The 16653-nt window shown below is 51.5% G+C and overlaps 2 protein-coding genes across 7 annotated transcripts in view; one reads left to right on the top strand and one right to left on the bottom strand.

Annotated features, from left to right (window-relative positions):
• The window catches only part of ODF2L (outer dense fiber of sperm tails 2 like), a 604788-nt gene that overhangs the window by 166469 nt on the left and 421666 nt on the right, over positions 1-16653 (bottom strand). The window lies entirely within an intron of this gene.
• CLCA1 (chloride channel accessory 1) overlaps positions 1-16653 on the top strand; it is a 34473-nt gene that overhangs the window by 15543 nt on the left and 2277 nt on the right. Inside the window, exons 1-8 of one of the 2 annotated variants that reach the window (XM_085020900.1) lie at positions 1543-1796; positions 2254-2472; positions 3025-3252; positions 7111-7285; positions 9241-9347; positions 11104-11319; positions 11886-12147; positions 13138-13308. In XM_085020900.1, the coding sequence (XP_084877026.1) occupies positions 1653-1796; positions 2254-2472; positions 3025-3252; positions 7111-7285; positions 9241-9347; positions 11104-11319; positions 11886-12147; positions 13138-13308 (1522 nt within the window). In that variant the 5' untranslated portion in view covers positions 1543-1652. 2 annotated transcript variants of the gene reach the window in all.

The following is a 16653-nucleotide window of genomic DNA, read 5'->3' as shown; positions in this document are numbered from 1 at the left end:
TAGCGAGCGTATGGCTCCCCAGGACCATCCTTCTGTCTGGCCTTGCAGTCTAGGTCCAGACTTACCCAGAAACTTCCAAGAGCGGGACTAGATTATTTTAAATTAACCACAGTTAAAATGGTGTGCAGTCTGCTTTAGGAACCTTTACTTGGGGCTTATACAAAAGGTTTTCCTGTTCTCTTGCTAAAAAGTAGCCACATTGATAATACAGAAACTATCAAAACAATCTGAACATGCAAATAGAAAAATAACTGTTTTACAGCTAACAATTCCTTTCTAAATTACTAGAATCTCCGATACCTAGGTTGTTTTTTTTTTTCTTTCTTTTTTTTCTTTTTTATTAAAGGGCTGCACTCAAGGCATATGGAAGTTTCCAGGCTAAGAGTAGAATCAGAGCTATAGCTGCCATCCTACACCACAGCCACAGCCATGCAGGATTCCCGACCCACGGAGTGAGGCCAGGGATTGAACCCGCATCCTCATGGATACTGGTCAGATTCGTTCCTGCTGAGCCACAACAGGAACTCCCAGGATTTTTAATTGAACGATAATACTGTAAAGCCACTGAGAGGGGAACCAGGTCTTTACACATGGTGCCTCCTTTTTCAGTCCCCAAATGTTGGCACAGGAAGCTTTGGAGAGGAGCAGACACGGTCCTTCACTGGCTGTGTTACTATTGTGCCCACTGCTCATGCTCCTCTCTAATTCTTGCGTAACTACTATTGCCATTTTATAGATTATTTTCGTCTTTTTAGGGCTGCACCCACAGCATTTGGAAGTTCCCAGGCTAGGGGTCCAACTGGAGCTACAGCTGCCGGCAACGCCAGATCCTTAACTCACTGAGCAAGGCCAGGGATCAAACCCGCATTCTCATGGATCCTAGTTGGGGTCGTTTCCATTGTGCCACAGTGGGAATTCCATCATTTTATAGCTTTTTTAAGAAACGAATTTACAGATTGGTTAAGGTTACCAAAAAACCCTGACAAACGTATATTTAGCTTTTATTGTGTGTAAGGGCTACGTTTTGAGGAAGCAAAATTTGGTAACAGGCCTCTGTCATAGGTGGGTTTTCGTGGGGAAAGTGCAGCACAGTGTGAAAGAGCCTTCCTGAAGCTTCTGCAGATTCTGTAAGGCCACAGTCTGAGTGGGAACTCTTTGGGGGAAGGATATGAGATGAAAAGACTCTTGGAAAAGCACCTTTTGGCTGCAACACGAAGGTAAAGTTCACAATGCCGAAGACAGAGGAGGAGGAATCCCTCGACCAGTGGAGATGCTGACACAGACCTAGGACAGCCCGCAGGTCTGAGCGCTCAGCCGCTGCGGGGGCAGCTAGAGACCCAGAGCGCACAGCCCCAGGGCGAGCTGGAGAGCGGGGTGAAAACCCACATCACAGAGGCCACGGTGTGCTGGGGAGGTGGTGGGGATCGAGAGTGTGAGCCCCGAGGCGCCGCACGAGGATCTCGAGGACAGGCGTGAGAAGGAGGAGGGCCCTGGCGCCGAGGAGCGAGTGACCAGTTAAGGACGGAGCGAGCTGGAAACCTCAGCCCGGAGGCTGCAGTAGCCGAAGGAGGACCGTGAGGGCTTGAGCGACGGAGAAGGAGGGGAGATGAGGAAACAGAGAGACAGGAAGATGTGACGGAGCAGGAGGGAAGATGACGACATGGAGAGGCAGGAAGATGTGTGGCTCTTGGTTACGTCAAAGAGGGAGGGCAGTAGGAGCGCTCCGCTTCCCGGTCCAGGTGGCTGAACAGTCAGGAGGCCCGTTCGGTGCCGGGAAGAGCGGAGCCGGAGCAAAGGTGAGGAGTTCCCTTTTGAGCATTTGAGGAACTCCGGGGATCCTGCAGGGCGTCTCGGTGGCTTCCGGAGAGCGCTGGAGCGTTGGGTGTAGGAAGTTGGAAAGCCAGGTGTTTGTAAGTCAGCGGGAAGTCAGGAACGGAGCGGGAAGGGAAAGGACGGAGAGAGGAGACCGTCCCGGGGTCGGGGGGTGGGGGGGGATGCCGAGATGTGGGTGGACGGAAGGCAGTGGTGGTCGCTGGAAGAGGTAGATCTGAGCGCAGGGAAACAGGGTCCAGTGAGGTCGAGGTCTGACTGTTGTTTTCCCCAGCAGTGCTTGGCACTGACTGCGGGGTGGAGCCGAGGTGGTGGGGTAACAGAGCGGACTGGGGAGGGGGGATTTAAAATGTTTTAATCGGAGTGCTAAAGATTTAAACAAGCAGTTTACTGTTCCCTCTGTCATTTTATCGACCATTTCAGGTGGTTGAATTCTGTAAAGAAAAAAACCACAATAAAGAAGCTCCAAACGACCAAAACCAAAAATGCAATCTCCGAAGCACATGGGAAGTGATCCAAGATTCTGAAGACTTTAAGAAAACCACTCCCATGACAACACAGCCACCCGCGCCCACCTTCTCACTGCTGCAGATCGGACAGAGAATCGTGTGTCTAGTCCTCGACAAGTCTGGAAGCATGACGGTAGGTCCAGGGAGTGGTGGTCTTTCGGATGCTCGTCTCGCACTGCATTCGAGATGATCTGACCACAGCCTGGAACTGGCCGGGAATAAACACAACCGCAGGGTCAGAACAGTTACAGCAGCAGCAGCCTTTTCATCAGAAATGCCCACCTCAACTTTATTCAGCAAAAAGTCAGCATCAGGTGGCTCGTTTGCCCAATTAAACTAGCTTTCAATTTGTGGGCAAAGATTCGATGAATTACACAGTAGTAACGTTTTTATGGTTCCCTGACACGACGCAGCTTGACAGAACCCATGAGCATTGAAACTAATACTTGAACTACAGCCAAATCTGGCTTTACCTTTTAGGGCTATTTATGCAAAAGCCCTAAAATCCCATCCAAAGATGCTACCAAATATGAAGGAAACATTTGCCTCTATGTGAGGCTATGCCTTGAGTACGCCTGTCAGGTGCTCTGTGTTGAGGCAGCCATGTCCAAGTTCCCTCTCGCAGTCCTGTTGTTCGTCTGTCCATCTAAACCCAGCTGACTGCTTTTCTTCTGCTCCCACGCAGGTTGGTGGCCGTCTTAAGCGACTGAATCAAGCAGGCAAACTCTTCCTTCTGCAGACAGTGGAGCAAGGGGCCTGGGTTGGGATGGTGGCATTTGACAGCGCTGCCTATGTAAAAAGTGAACTCGTCCAGATAAACAGCGCCGCGGAAAGAGACGCGCTTACCCGCAGCTTACCCACAGCAGCCTCGGGAGGAACATCCATCTGCTCGGGGCTTCGCTCCGCATTTACTGTGAGACAAGTTCCCCTACCATCGTTTGCCAGTGTTTACAATTGTGTCTCCTAAGAAACCCCCTTGCAGTGTTTCTGTGCATGCCTAGTGTCCAGTTGATTAGATAACCAAGGGCAGAGCAATGGCTCAAATGATGCAACAACATAGGCCCCCCCAAAGCTACTGGTAACATTTATGCTTTTGAGTTTTTCTGAACCTGTGCATTCATGCTTTTCTGTATCCATTTACCAGGTGCCTTCTACATGCTGGGCACTGTTAGGCATTAATGATATCACAAAAGGAGCTCCATCATGGCTCAGTGGAAACGAATCTGACTAGCATCCGTAAGGACGCAGGTTTGATCCCTGGCTTCGCTCAGTGGGTTAAGGATCCAGCATTGCTGTGAGCTGTGGCATAGGCCGGAAGCTACAGATCCAGTTTGACCCCTGCCTAGCCTGGGAACCTCCATATGCTGTGGGCGTGGCCCTAAAAAGACAAAAAAAAAAAAAAAGAATACCACAAGGGCCAGATACCACACCTGCTGTCATAGAGCTTGTAGTCTTACGCGGGAGATTAACTGCATGATCACAGAAATAAGTGTATGAGCATAAATTAATGATGCTATTAAGAAAGGACACAGATAAAAGAGGGAATCTCTTAGGAAAAAAGTGAACCCTGAGTTATGGTTCAGTTTGGAGGTAGCTTAACACTCCAGACTTCTGGGCATATAGGACCTCCTTTTAGGCAAGCAAATACTGGCTTATTTCTTGAATTTTTTACCGACTTCTTGAATTGTTCCTGATCCTTTCAACAATTTGTCTTTCTGAATCCTATGGACTTTTTTCTTCTTTTAACATCTCTTACAACTTTTGGCTCTTCTGTCATCTTCTTTGCTCAAACAAAACTTCTTCAGAGATAGGACTTTCCTTTTAATCCATCCAAGCTACTGGCCCAATATCTTTTGCAGAGGAGCTTCTCAGTAAATACAACTGAATTATGTGATTATATCTGATGCTTAAGGGTGCCAAATATAGAATAGGTATTCTATCTCTATTTTAGGCTATCTAGTCCCTTGAAATAAAGTCTAAGAGGCTGAGGGACCTGGCTGGTCTAAGGTCTCAGAAGCTTGGCAGCGTCTGGGCAGTCTACCCTCTGCCTGCTGTGGGGCGTGGGGCGTCAATGGAGCTGCTCCCTATTCTGGAGCAGGTGCAGGAATGTTTAGCTTCCAGCTCACCGTCATGTTGGCACACTCAGCCATTCTGTCCCTCTGGCCTTTATTCCACTTTGAAGGCCAGTTCCCTGAAACTGGTTTCTAAGGCTACAGAGTCAGCTGAAAACCCTTCTCCAGATCCCCCTGTGTTCTCCTGCCTCTGCTGCTTGCAAAGTAGCAAGTAAGGGAGGCAGAAGGACAATAAAATTCCTGACATGTCCTACTAAGCTCCTGCTATGCAAAGCCCGAGGGCAATGACTAGTGCCAGGTGGCCTGGTGGTGAAGAGGGCACCTCTGGTTCTGCTTCTCCGCGCAGAGGGGAGAGAGAGTATGTGAGAGGCACGACTGCAAGTTAGATGCTCCTCCTGCCCAGCAGACCCTGGTAGCGGGTGGGGGGCCTGCGTCCGACTTCAGGGTGGGAGGTGCGGGCCTTGGATCCTGTGCTGTCCCTGCACAAGGCCCTGGTCAGGTCTGACTGCAGTGTCTGCGGAGCTGGGGTCCCTGGACTTTGTCTGCTGAGCTTGAAGGGGGCGGACTCCCCCCCCTTCCCCCCCCCAGCTCTCACTGGGGAAACAAGGCCTGAGCACCCCATGTCCTGCATCCGGCCGGAGTGAGGCTGCACAGCCCTCAGCCTCTACAGCAGGTCGGCCCCACCCATTTGCACTTCGAGGTCTGTGGGCACCTTTGCATCTTTTCCAGGACACACGGCAGTGGTGGGCAGCAGACACGGGAATCCAAATCGAGCCCTGTCTCGGCCTCTTGGGCCCTGCTGCCTGGGCAGACGGAGGCCACAGCCAAGCGACAGGCTCCTGGGCTCCCAGCTCCTTCACTCAGCAGGGATCATGGTTCTCTCTTCCCTCCCCCGTGATCACGGTCCCTCCTCCCCTTGTGATCGCGGTCCCCTCCTCCCCTTGTGATCGCGGTCCCCTCCTCCCCCGTGATCGCGGTCCCTCCTCCCCTTGTGATCGCGGTCCCCTCCTCCTCTTGTGATCGCGGTCCCTCCTCCCCCGTGATCTCGGTCCCCTCCTCCCCTTGTGATCGCGGTCCCTCCTCCCCCGTGATCTCGGTCCCCTCCTCCCCTTGTGATCGCGGTCCCTCCTCCCCCGTGATCGCGGTCCCTCCTCCCCCGTGATCGCGGTCCCTCCTCCCCCGTGATCGCGGTCCCCTCCTCCCCCGTGATCGCGGTCCCCTCCTCCTCTTGTGATCGCGGTCCCTCCTCCCCCGTGATCGCGGTCCCCTCCTCCCCCGTGATCGCGGTCCCTCCTCCCCCGTGATCTCGGTCCCCTCCTCCCCTTGTGATCGCGGTCCCCTCCTCCCCTTGTGATCGCGGTCCCCTCCTCCCCCGTGATCGCGGTCCCCTCCTCCCCCGTGATCGCGGTCCCCTCCTCCTCTTGTGATCGCGGTCCCTCCTCCCCCGTGATCGCGGTCCCTCCTCCCCCGTGATCACGGTCCCCTCCTCCCCTTGTGATCGCGGTCCTTCCTCCCCCGTGATCGCGGTCCCTCCTCCCCCGTGATCGCGGTCCCCTCCTCCCCCGTGATCGCGGTCCCCTCCTCCTCTTATGATCGCGGTCCCTCCTCCCCCGTGATCTCGGTCCCCTCCTCCTCTTGTGATCTCGGTCCCCTCCTCCTCTTGTGATCGCGGTCCCTCCTCCCCCGTGATCTCGGTCCCCTCCTCCCCTTGTGATCGCGGTCCCTCCTCCCCCGTGATCGCGGTCCCCTCCTCCTCTTGTGATCGCGGTCCTTCCTCCCCCGTGATCGCGGTCCCTCCTCCCCCGTGATCTCGGTCCCCTCCTCCCCTTGTGATCGCGGTCCCTCCTCCCCCGTGATCGCGGTCCCTCCTCCCCCGTGATCGCGGTCCCTCCTCCCCCGTGATCGCGGTCCCCTCCTCCCCCGTGATCGCGGTCCCCTCCTCCTCTTGTGATCGCGGTCCCTCCTCCCCCGTGATCGCGGTCCCCTCCTCCCCCGTGATCGCGGTCCCTCCTCCCCCGTGATCTCGGTCCCCTCCTCCCCTTGTGATCGCGGTCCCTCCTCCCCCGTGATCGCGGTCCCTCCTCCCCCGTGATCGCGGTCCCTCCTCCCCCGTGATCGCGGTCCCCTCCTCCCCCGTGATCGCGGTCCCCTCCTCCTCTTGTGATCGCGGTCCCTCCTCCCCCGTGATCGCGGTCCCCTCCTCCCCCGTGATCGCGGTCCCTCCTCCCCCGTGATCTCGGTCCCCTCCTCCCCTTGTGATCGCGGTCCCCTCCTCCCCTTGTGATCGCGGTCCCCTCCTCCCCCGTGATCGCGGTCCCCTCCTCCCTCGTTCCATACAAGCTAAAATCTGCCCCAAGTCTAGTATTACTAGAGTATATGTTAGTCCCCAGTATTATTCTCTTTAATCGAGGATGGTTTCTGAAGGGATCTGGGAATCTCTGGAACCCGTCAAGGAGAAATCATGTGAAGGAAACTAGACAACCTTCCTCTCTGCTCCCTCAGCGCTGTCCATCCCAGCACTGCCCCGAATCCCACCGTTTAGAGTCATCTCTGCTGCGGAAACAGCAGGCTGGCCACCAGAAGCACCGCTGTCAAGTGCCATGAATGTGGCTGATTTAAAATCCCCTTTAATTGCAGTTTTCCTAAACACCTTGGCTATCCCCTGCGTATGGCAGCTCAGGCCTGAATTGTGTCCTCAGGTGATCAAGAAGAAATACCCGACGGACGGATCTGAGATCGTGTTACTGACTGACGGGGAGGACAACACGATAAGCGCGTGCTTCGCGGAGGTGAAGCAGAGCGGAGCCATCATCCACACGGTCGCCCTTGGGCCCTCGGCAGCGAAGGAGCTGGAGGAGCTGTCGCAGATGACAGGTGAGGGATGGCTGGTGAGTCCCCTGCACTGTCCCTTCCACTGGACGGTGAGCTCCAGTGACCCGGGGAGCGGGGGGAGGGTGGGGAGAGAGAGGAGTGAACTCACTGGCCACTCAGCCCTTTACCCTGAGGGCGTTCGGCACTGACTCCACTCACTGACCCTAAAGCCGGGGGTCTGGGTGGAGGGCCGATGGAGAAGATGCCCAGCACTCCCGGGAGAACGCGCACTCCCCTCCCAGACACGTTAGCAGGACTGGAAATACTCTAACAGGTCTGCCAGGAACCACTCACTGCCAGCTGGCAGCTGGACAAGAGACCAGGGGACAAAGTGACAAGCACGGACTATATAACCAAATGACAGGAGTTCCGGCCATGGCTCAGTGGTTAATGAACCCGACTAGCATCCATGAGGATGCAGGTTTGATTCCTGGCCTCGCTCAGTGGGTTAAGGATCCAGTGTTGTCGTGAGATGTGGTGTAGGTCGCAGAGGTGGCTCAGCTCCTGCATTGCTGTGGCTGTGGTGTAGCCACAGCTCCAATTGGACCCCTAGCCTGGGACCCTCCATATGCCACAGGTGTGGCCCAAAAGACAAAAAGACAAAAAAATAAAATAAAATAAATAACGGTATGACACTAACACCGGCGCTCTCTTAGCAACAGAGGGTACAGGGAGGCACAAAGGTGGGAGCCCAGAGGAACAAGGAAGATGGCATCTGACGTGAGACTTTAACAGGAAGGCGGGGGCAGAGGGCTGCTGAAGGCGCAGAGGGTCCTCTGCAAACAGGGAGCACAGTGCGGTTTCACGAGTGCTTCCCGAATGCTGACGGGAGGCTCAGAATGATCCCGGGTGCACCTGGCTTTTTCAGCAGTAGGTTCTTATTTTTAGTTATTTGTTTTTTTACTTGGGGCCAGCATCATGAATACCAGTCTTTACGCTGAGTTGCCTTCTGAGCCAGCCAAAACGACAGGACCATTTGCTCCCAATCCTGCCTGTCTTAGGCTGAGTTTCCCAGAAGCAGAGTCTGAGACAGGGATCCGGGTGTGTGTGGTTTACAGAGGGGGCCCCGGGGGAAGGCGGAGCAGGGAGCAAGGCCAGCGGGAAAGGAGCTAGCACAGCGGTGAGCGCAGAGGCCAGCTGGAGCCTGACCCCACAGGGGGCTCGCATCCCAGGTCTGGACCCATCTGAAGGGGAGGGCTGGTCTCCTGACCACTGCCACCGTCTGTCGGCAGCTGCGGACTGGGAGGGCAGAGGTCAAGGAGGATGCCGTTCCCCAGAGCGGCTGCCCTGGCAGGGCAAGTGTGGAAAAGGAGGCCGCCAGCAAACACCTAGAGCAGCTGGGCAGAGACGCCCAGCCCAGGTCAGAGCATCGGGCGAGGCGCCCCAGGCAGCCAGCAGGGCTCCCTTTGGTCTGCACGGCAGGCGCGAATGCCATCTTGGCCGCCTCTGTTCTAACAGCGCGGGATGGCATCGCCTGGAACACACGCGCTCCATTGTTTACGCCACACAGCCCTTGCCCTAACTGTCCCGGCCCGCCTTATTTCTCACGGTTGTAACACAGACCTCTTTCCCGATTTCGGAGAAAACGTGAAAGTCAAGCTTGCTGAGATTATGTCTAAAATAAGAATAAATCAATAGGCTTAGAGTAAACCTTCGTGGACTCTCTCAAATGAGAGGGCATGACCTTCAAACCTGAGATTTAAGTTACGAGCTCCGTCAGAGATCCGTGGCTGCTCTGCAGATGGCTGCAGCAGCCACGGAAGCTATCACTGAGTAGGATTAAAAACTTAGTATCAGCTTCCGAGTTAATCCAGACACCTATTTGATATGGATCTATTGATACTTTTAATAACACAACAGAGTATTCATTTTGTGTAGTCTGCTCTCTTAACAATAGCTAAGTGTTGCAAACACTTGCTTTCTAGAAAATAACTGCTGGTAATGTAACTGCATCTTAGGTGGTTTGCAGACATATGCTTCAGACCAGGCTGAGAACAACGGCCTCATTGACGCTTTCGGGGCCCTTTCGTCCGGGAACGGAGCTGTCTCCCAGCGCTCCATCCAGGTCAGACTCCTCGCTCTTTGGTTTTGCACATTTATAAATAACTACAGCCAAGATAGCGAGCTTAATGGTTAAAAGTTTTAAGGTCTACATTCTTCTACTTGTGAATTAAAATTAAAATTGTTTCTGCCTAATATTAGATATTATTCCTAAAATACCAACACTACTCAATCAAACAAGGCAATTAGTGTTTCTTGTTTGACAACAATACTAATGACTTCCTCTTAGAAACCAGCAACATGAAATGTAATGGATCCAAGAATGCTTTTTTAACATCTGTTAACAAGCACCCATGGCAATATAATTGGCTCAGAATTGTCTTCAGAGTAGGTCATCCCAATATAAATTTTCCAGGACAAGTATTCAGGGATTACTTGGTTTATTTTTCCATTACCTCAAATCCTGATATGTGCCAAGATTTTCACATAATGGATGGAAAGTGATTCGTGCTGTGAAAAGCCCCTGCTGTCAGCCCAGACACCTCGATCCTGTTCCCAGGTCTGTCATTAACTGTGACCGTGAGCATTATTTTTATATTTAAGAAACCTAAAAGGGATAGAGACAGAGACACGAGCAAAATTCCTTTACCCACACACTGTAAGAAACAGATCTAGGAGTTCCCGTTGTGGCGCAGTGGTTAACGAATCTGACTGGGAACCAAGAGGTTGCAGGTTCGATCCTTGGCCTTGCTCAGTGGGTTGACGATCCGGCGTTGCCGTGAGCTGTGGTGTAGGTTGCAGACACGGCTCGGATCCCACATTGCTGTGGCTCTGGCGTAGGCCAGTGGCTACAGCTCCGATTCAACCCCTAGCCTGGGAACCTCCGTATGACATGGGAGCGGCCCAAGAAATAGCAAAAAGACAAAAAAAAAAAAAAAAAAAGAAAAGAAAGAAAGAAACAGATCTAAGGGTCCCTTGCTTTCTCCACACTTCAGATCCTAATCGACAAAACCTACAAAACTAGGCAGTCTGGCTCCATGACCAGGACGCCGTCTCTAGTTGGTATCCACTGAAGGACCATAAGTAATCCCCCAGGAGAAAAATCCTCAAAATCACACTTTCTCCAGTCTCCTTAGCCCCTCTCCACCTCCACCTCTGCTCCCCAGCTCCTTCATTCGACTCTGAACAACAAAGCAGCCTTGGCCACTGGCTCATTTCATTTATCTCCACAAGCACCGAGGAGTGAGTTATTGGCAAATCAAACAATCCATATATGGGTAGATAGAAGTCCTGGTTAGTCCCCTTAAGGGTTTACGGTCTAGTAATGAGATGAGCCGTGGACACCTGTGGGTGTAAGGCAAACGCAGCGTGAGGACGTCAGAGGCTTGACAGACACAGGACTCTGTGGGGCTCAGAGGAGGAGAGAGGGCCCTCCGCTGGTACGTGAGGTGGACCTCAGAGAACACTTCATGGAGAAAGTGGCTTCTGAACCGAATTTCGGAGGCTAGGCGAGGCTGAGACTAATGGAGATGCGTGCACGGACTTCCAGGAAAAGCAGGGCCTGTGACAGTCGTGTGGTCAGGGATTCGTGAGCATCGTCCGGGGAAGTGGTCTGGCTTGGGGGCAGGGCTGAACACCGTGGAAGCTGAGGCTGCAAAAGCAATTTAGAACTGGGTCACTACAGGCTCCAAGTGTCAGACTAAGGAGCCGGGCCTCACGGAAGGCTTTCCGATGGGGCACCTGGGGGCCGGGGGCAGAATGGAAGCAATGTGAGATGGGAGCTGTGTCTTCAGAGAGTTAAGTGTTGTCTCTCTCGACAGCTGGAGAGCAGGGGCTTAACCCTCCAGAACAACGAGTGGATGAATGGCACAGTGGTGGTGGACAGCACTGTGGGGAAGGACACTTTGTTTCTCATCACCTGGACCGACGTCCCTCCCCAAATCCTTCTCTGGGATCCCAGCGGAACGAAGCAGGACAGCTTCTTGGTGGACACACACAACAAGATGGCCTACCTCCAAGTCCCAGGCACGGCCAAGGTACGGGCTCTGCTTTTCCCCTGCTCACAAATTGACTAGATAAAATCTATTTTTTTACAGAATAATCTTGACTTTTAAAATGAGGGTGGTTGCTTAAAAAATAAGAGTTGGTACTGGATGAAAGAAAGAACTAGGAAAAATCTCCATCCAATGAAAATCACTCAGTATGATGGCAGGTCAAGAAAAAGGAAACTGGTGATATTTCCTCCAGGTGCTTCAGCTACACCGCAGTCAAGATGCAAAATGACCCCTGAAGCTCTGGCGTCGTGAGAGCCACTTCCTCCTCCTCAGGAACCTGTCGATTTGATCTTGCTCTTCAGATACCAAGGCTATGATAAGGACCCGCTTTCAAACCTCATTTTCCCCACGTAGGATTTCCTCAAGACACGAACCATGTAGCTCGCCCAAACATCTGAACGTTTCCCTTGGCTGAGAGCGTGTCAAGAATCTTCTTAGATGGGCTTTTTAACCTACTGGTATCAGATAGGCTCTTGGGAGAGGTGGACTGACCTCAGGTGTGTCACCCAAAGTTATTAACTGGAAATGTCTCCGTTTGCTTTGGGTAGGTTGGCATGTGGAAGTACAGCCTGCAAGCAAGTTCACAAACCCTGACTTTGACCGTCAGCTCCCGTGCGTCCAGCGCTACCCTGCCTCCGGTTACCGTGACCTCTAAAATGAACAAAGACACGGGCAAATTCCCCAGCCCCATGGTAGTTTACACGAAGATTCACCAAGGAACCCTGCCCATTCTCAGGGCCAAGGTCACAGCCCTGATAGAATCAGAGAATGGGAAAACAGTTACCTTGGAATTACTGGACAACGGAGCAGGTAACCACCCAAGAAACTGAAGAACGCATCTTTCTTTCCCAAGAATCAAGCAGGGAACAGCAGGCAGGCTTGCTGTGGGAGGGCAGTTAAGAGCAGGGGTCCAGCACTGGGGCTCTGGCTGGGGGGTCTCTGCCTCCCCACGATTCCTGTATTTCAGAATGTCGGAAAATGTCAAGAAGGGTCTGCCTGAGCTTCTGTAAAGCCCAGCACATCAGTGGCTCCAGATCAACAGGCTCAGACTCCAGGGAGCTGCAGTGGCTGTTCCACACCCTCGTAAAGAGGAAAACTCATAGCTGTTCTGTGTTAGGAGGGTGCATGAAAATTAGATAGATAGGTAGGTAGGTAGGTAGGTAGGTAGATGGGGCCTCTTTTTTTATTGTCACCACACACTTTCACATTTAGAAAGCAGCACAGATGGATTCAAGTACAGTTTTATGGGACTCCTACAGCTACGTGGATTCTTATCTCACACCCACGGTGAACATTCTGCCTATTATTTTGATATTTAGGAAGTCTAACAGGGAGAGAGAAAGAAAATTTTCCATTTATTTTCAGAAGGAACCTGACTGTTTCCTGAGAAGCAAGTAACCTTATTAAAACAAATTCTGTCTACCCTGAAGAAAAAGTAATAAATTAAAAAAAAAACACATATAATGACTTTTTCTCACCAGTAACATTTGGAAATTCAGTTCAGTTCCATAGATACGTAGTTGAGCAGTGATCTTGGGCCATGTTGGATGTAACAGTGACACATGACTTCATCCGTGATTTCAAAGAGAAAGACCCCAATTCAGGAAGACAAGACGTACACATAACACACACACACCACACACACGAAGCATACCTCATCCTTAACACAGTCAGGTCCTAAACTCTCCCGGAGATAATACTGGATTATCTGTGCTTTGGAAATTTTGCAGATGAGTTGGAAACACACAAATGCCCAGCTACCTTTAGGACAGTAACTGATTCCTTCACTTCCCTGTCCAGGCGCTGATGCTACCAAGAATGACGGTATCTACTCGAGGTATTTTACAGCTTACGATGCAAATGGTCGATACAGCGTAAAAGTGTGGGCTCTGGGAGGAGTGAACACGGCCACGCAGAAGGCGACCCCCCCTCGGAGTGGAGCCATGTACATACGTGGCTGGATTGAGAATGGTAAGTGATCCATGATAACACACCTGGCTGGAGCAAAAGATTTGGGATCAAGAGGAAACCACTTCTGGAGAAAACGGTGCAGAATTAAATCATTTTCTCAACTGCAGCTATACTAACAGTTTGGGCCATCCAGCTCTTTGTTGTGGAGGCTGTCTGCACATTGCAGGGTGTTTGGCAGCCGTCCTGGCTTCTGTTGACGAGACGTCAGAAGAAGCCCCCAGTCATGAGCAGATACCATTCACTGCATCCTCTAGGCAGAGTGGTCCCCTGTTGAAAACCACTAGAATGGATGTAGACTTTGACTGCCTCGGCTCAAATGCCAGCCCTCTACCAAATAAAGTAGTTTAGGGGATCTCTTACGCTGCACTTGCCTCACCGAGAAGGTGTGTCATAATGGGAACTGCCTCATGGGGTGGTTACAAGGAGTAAACAGGAAAATACGTCTAACAAACGATTGCTAGTAAGTAAGTTTAATAAATTCTGTTATTATCTTTAATACATTTGAAAACATTTTGTAAGTAAGCTCTTTCTGCTGAAATAGGCATTTCTGCAAAATAAAAAATAGGCATTTCTGCAGAATCAAAAAATAAGAATTTGGAGCTTGCTATGTTTGTCTGTATCGCTGTAAGCCCACTGTCTCTTTCCCTCCCATCTTCTCCTGCTCAGAGCAGGGAGAACAGGAGATGAACCCAATACCAGACAGCACTCTGAGCTCTCATGTAAGCAGGTGGGAAAACCACGCCCCACAGAACAGAGAGCCCCTCCCCAGTCTTGGCTACGAATGAGTACCCTGGACTAGAGCTGGAATCGGGACCGAGCCGAGTCCTGAGCGGCTCCAGGACTTGGTTTCCGTCCGTCTCCACCAGTCCTGCCAGGTCCTGTCCCAGCGCTGGTGTGTAGTAAGGACAGCTCCCCCAAGACGCTTCCCACTGCTCTCATTCTTCGTGTGTGTATGCTCAGTAGACAAGCACTCTGAGGTGCCTGCTGGACCTCGTGCAAAGGGGATCAGAGGGGAGAGGTGCCTCAAAAGACACCACTGCTTTCAGAGCTCTTGTAAATATTTCAGCATATTTCACTTTCATCTGTCCTTCCTTTCATGGTAGGGAAAGAAGTCAGGAGGCAAATGGCCAAGTGGCTACACTAGCGTTGTGCTCAGTGCTACATTTCCATGGTCGAGTGGCTACACTAGCGTTGTGCTCAATGCTACATTTCCACGCCTTGTTCTCCCAACCACCCCACTGGACCAAAGCGGAAGCAGAAGCGAGAGAGGCTGTTGGTCGAATTACTGACAGCGGTGACACACGATGTGGCCTTGGGAAGCCATGCTCTTCCTTTCCTTCCTTGCTGAGCCGTGTTCGCAAGACGCACGCTCTTCACTGGTGAACTGAACTCACCTTAAGCCTGCGAAGGTCTTCATGTCATCTTTGCCCAAGACCAGATTCATGGGCATCAAGCTCAGTCTTTACAGACAAACGAAAAAATTATGAGGGCTAAAGAAGTAGGGTTTGTGAGAAAGTAGCCTGAGTAACGCCCTGTTAAGGTAGTACGGGGTGTTTTTACTGACAAGAGAGTCTGAGAACCCCACTCAATGAGCAGGCCAGGGTAGCTTTTGAATTCCGGGGTGACTTTTAAACAACTTCTCCACAGGAATGTGAAGCAAATTGGGATGGCTGCAAGAACTAGGTTCCCATACACTCACTGAGAACATCACATCTTTCAGAAGCACACGATTTTAGAACCCCTAACATACAATATTTTGTGAGAAACTGCAATCTAATAAGAAAGATAAAACACAGACATGGAGAAAGAGAAAAAATGCACAAAATAAATAATCAAGGCAGTTCCTGAAGCCTCCAATAATCAATTAACAAATACATAGGAAAGACAGTGAAACCCACAGTACTTTTTAGGTGAAAGAGATGGCTTGAGGCAGTCTGAGAAGGTTTAAAGTAGAGGTGATATTTACACTGGCCTCGTGGCAGCTCAAGACCAAGATAGGCCAAAAGATGGGAAAAGAAACAATTTCAGATCAAGTGCGTATTTACAAAAAATGAATTACAAAATCGATTCCACTAAATATTCAGGAAATACATATATGTGAGATAACTGTGCTTCTCTTTGCTTTTTTCCTCAGATGCAACCTAATTGGGAGCTTTACAACAAATAGTTAACGTAGATTTGGGGGGCGGGGGAGAAGGAGAAGGAAAGAGTAGGAAGAGAGAGCCAACAGCAAAACGGAGGGACATACGGCCATTTCGTGGTGGTGTTTACCTTGTACTGAGAAATCCCCCCCCTTTTTTTGGCTTTTGTCTCTTTGTCTTCTTAGGGCCACACCCGCCGCATATGTAGGTTCCCAGGCTATGGGTCGGTCGAATCGGAGCTACAGCTGCCAGCCTACATCACAGCCACAGCAATGCCAGATCTGAGCCACATCTGCGACCGACACCACAGCTCACGGCAACACCATATCCTTAACCCACTGAGCAAGGCCAGGGATCGAACCCGCAACCTCATGGTTCCTAGTCAGATTCGTTCCTACTGCGCCACGATGGGAACCCCCAATTTTCTCGTATTTTTATTTTTATTATAAGGTTTATTGGAGAGCAGTGACTTACAATGGTGTGTGAGCGTCAGGTGCGCAGCAAAGTGAATCGGCCACATGTGCATAGATAGCCGTTCTTTTTCAGATTCTGTCTCCATGTGGCCCATCAGAGAGTGCTGAAGAGACTTCCCCGAGCGGTAGAGCATGCTCTTGTAACCCGTCGATTCTGTACATAGTGGTGTGTCTGTGCCAGTCCCAACCCCCCAGTCCCTCCCTCCCCCCAGCCTTTCCACTTTGTAACCGTACGTTTGGTTTCAAAGTCTTTGAGTCTGTTTCTGTTCCGTGAATATGTTCTTCTGTATCGTTTCACTAGGTTTCACACATTAGTGATCTCGCAGCGTATTTGTCTTCCTCTGTCTGTCTGACTTCACCGAGTATGATCATCTCTAGGTCCGTCCACGTTGCCGCAAATGCCATTCTTTCTTTCTTCCATGGCCAAGTAACATTCCCTTGTCTGTCTGTACGCACCACATCTTCTTCATCCGCTCCTCTAATGAGGGACATCTGCGTTGCTTCCACGTCGTGGCTGTGACGAGCGGTGCTGCAGTGAACACCGGCGTGCCCGTGCCCTTTAGCGTGCGGTGTTCTCCGGGCATGTGCCCAGGAGTGGGGCTCCTGGGTCGTATGGTGGTTCTATACTTAGTTTTGAAGGAACGTCCATAGTGTTCTCCAAAGTGGCCGCACCAACCTACGTCCCCACCGGCAGTGTAGGAGGCCCCTTTTCTCCGCGCCTCTCCCGCATT

This window comes from Sus scrofa, chromosome 4 (assembly GCF_054392235.1).
Source record: "Sus scrofa isolate SSC_HxYL_T2T_F1_AM1 chromosome 4, Sscrofa_HxYL_maternal_Yorkshire_Landrace_v2.0, whole genome shotgun sequence".
Lineage (NCBI taxonomy): Eukaryota > Metazoa > Chordata > Mammalia > Artiodactyla > Suidae > Sus > Sus scrofa.
This window is presented reverse-complemented; position numbering and strand designations above follow the sequence as displayed.